Raw genomic sequence first — 1,820 nt, forward strand, 5'->3', positions numbered from 1 at the left:
CCCTTCAAAGACTACTAAGTTTCAAATTCTATACTTGTGTCTGCACGTAAAAACAATACCTTTTGTTCCAAAAAAGGTCTACTAGACTTAGACAAGTGATATAAAATATATAAAATCGTTTCCCCGAACTTCTACTTAAGTTCTAACAAAACAAGTGTGGTAATTCTATTTACCGTACGAACCCGAACTCGAAGAACCGAGCACGTACCTGTGGTGATAAGTGTTAAGGTGTTTGTGTGAGTGTGTGTTGTTTAGGTGTTCACGCATCTTGTCAGCGCGTCTGATTGCACTATTCTCACTCCCGCGTGACACGGTCTTCTCACCGGTTAAACGGTCACGTGCGTTACGTAGCCTTGTAACCACGTCTATTACCTTTAATTGGGTTTTTAGTTCATCAAAAACGGTTAAGAACTGAGAAAGATATAACTAAATCCATTTTGGCACAAATACTTGTTTGTGCAACTTGTACCAGAATGACTTTAATTCTAACTCACTCAAACTTTCATCATTTTGCTTGATTCAATTTTTGGATATTGACATTTTAAGTATGAAAATATACTCACCATCTATCAATATATGGTATGCATCAAATAATTTACAGTTGTCGCATTACATTTTGCCCAAGTCTTTAGGAGATGTAATTCGGTTTCAGTCATAGCTATGTCAAACCTTCATTAAAGTTCTTAAGAATTGGTAGAATGATGGGTATTTATATGTTATACTATGATATGTAACCAGTTTATTTTTTATAGTAATAATAATTGAGATACAAATGGTTTATATTGGTATGACAAATTTTATGCAAAAAGACCGGTCTGAATCAGTTTGAACGCGGTCCATGGACCACAAAAGACCGGTCCTAGGTGGTCCGGTTCGGTTCCCTCAATATCTGGGTCGGTCCTAGACCGGTTGCGGTCTGCAGTTGCCTGTTTTCGGGGCAAAAAACCGGACTGAACTGGACCTGTGAACACTAGGTGTAGACCTCAAGAACAAGAGCTCAAACAGGCATATCGGCAAGGTGATGCTACCACTCTCAACATCTACACCGCCGGATTCAACAGGACGAACCCCTCACTGGGATACGGCTCCATGCCCTCCAAGTACTTCAAGGACCCAATCAGTGACGGTGTCATTGTCCGGTACTCCACCTTCCCTGGCGGTGAGCGCAAGAACTACAACCTCAGCCAAACGACGGTGCATGAGGTTGGACATTGGTTTGGGCTTTACCACACGTTCAAAGGGGATGGGTGTGATGGGGTTGGGGACAACATCACGGACACGGCCCCGGAAGCTTCAGGTGCAGAAGGGTGCCCTGTTGGCAGAAATACTTGCCTGGGAGGTCCACCGGATCCTATCCATATGTCGTGTTTGATTCCTCTTGGCTACTGAAAACTCTCTTATGGTCTTGACAGACAACTATATGGACTACTCTTTTGATTCATGTATGAGGGAGTTCACGAAAGGTCAAGTGGTCAGGATGCACGAAGCCATACGAGCCTTCAGATCCCCACGGAATGATACAACCATGGCATCATCTGCCTCATCCTCCACCCCCAGCGCAACCCCAACCAAAGGGTCATCACCAGCAAAGGGCACAGTCTCCCCTGTTGTCGGTCCTCCAAAATCTGGATCTGAGGCAGTGGCCAAGAAGGCTGTTATCAAGGTAACTTACACCCCTGCAGCATCGAAAGCAACCCCAGCAGTGGCAAGGAACTATAGCGCTGGATCTGTCATGCCAACACCATCAGCGCCGACACCAGTAAGCGAAGATGCGGAGTACGAGGGGGGAGCCTGAATCTTAATGTCTGAACAATTTGCTG

At 44.7% G+C, this 1,820-nt stretch overlaps 1 protein-coding gene across 1 annotated transcript; it reads left to right on the forward strand.

The window, feature by feature from the left end:
• Nucleotides 1-984: 984 nt before the first annotated feature.
• Nucleotides 985-1,504, forward strand: LACBIDRAFT_147032 (uncharacterized protein; the record flags this gene model as incomplete). Its single annotated transcript, XM_001875546.1, has 2 exons — nucleotides 985-1,366; nucleotides 1,413-1,504. Coding segments are annotated over 2 exons (474 nt in total), but the record flags the coding sequence as incomplete, so codon positions are not given.
• Between the last annotated feature and the right edge of the window lie 316 nt (nucleotides 1,505-1,820).

This window comes from Laccaria bicolor, genomic scaffold (genome assembly GCF_000143565.1).
Source record: "Laccaria bicolor S238N-H82 LACBIscaffold_3 genomic scaffold, whole genome shotgun sequence".
NCBI classification, from domain to species: Eukaryota; Fungi; Basidiomycota; class Agaricomycetes; order Agaricales; family Hydnangiaceae; genus Laccaria; species Laccaria bicolor.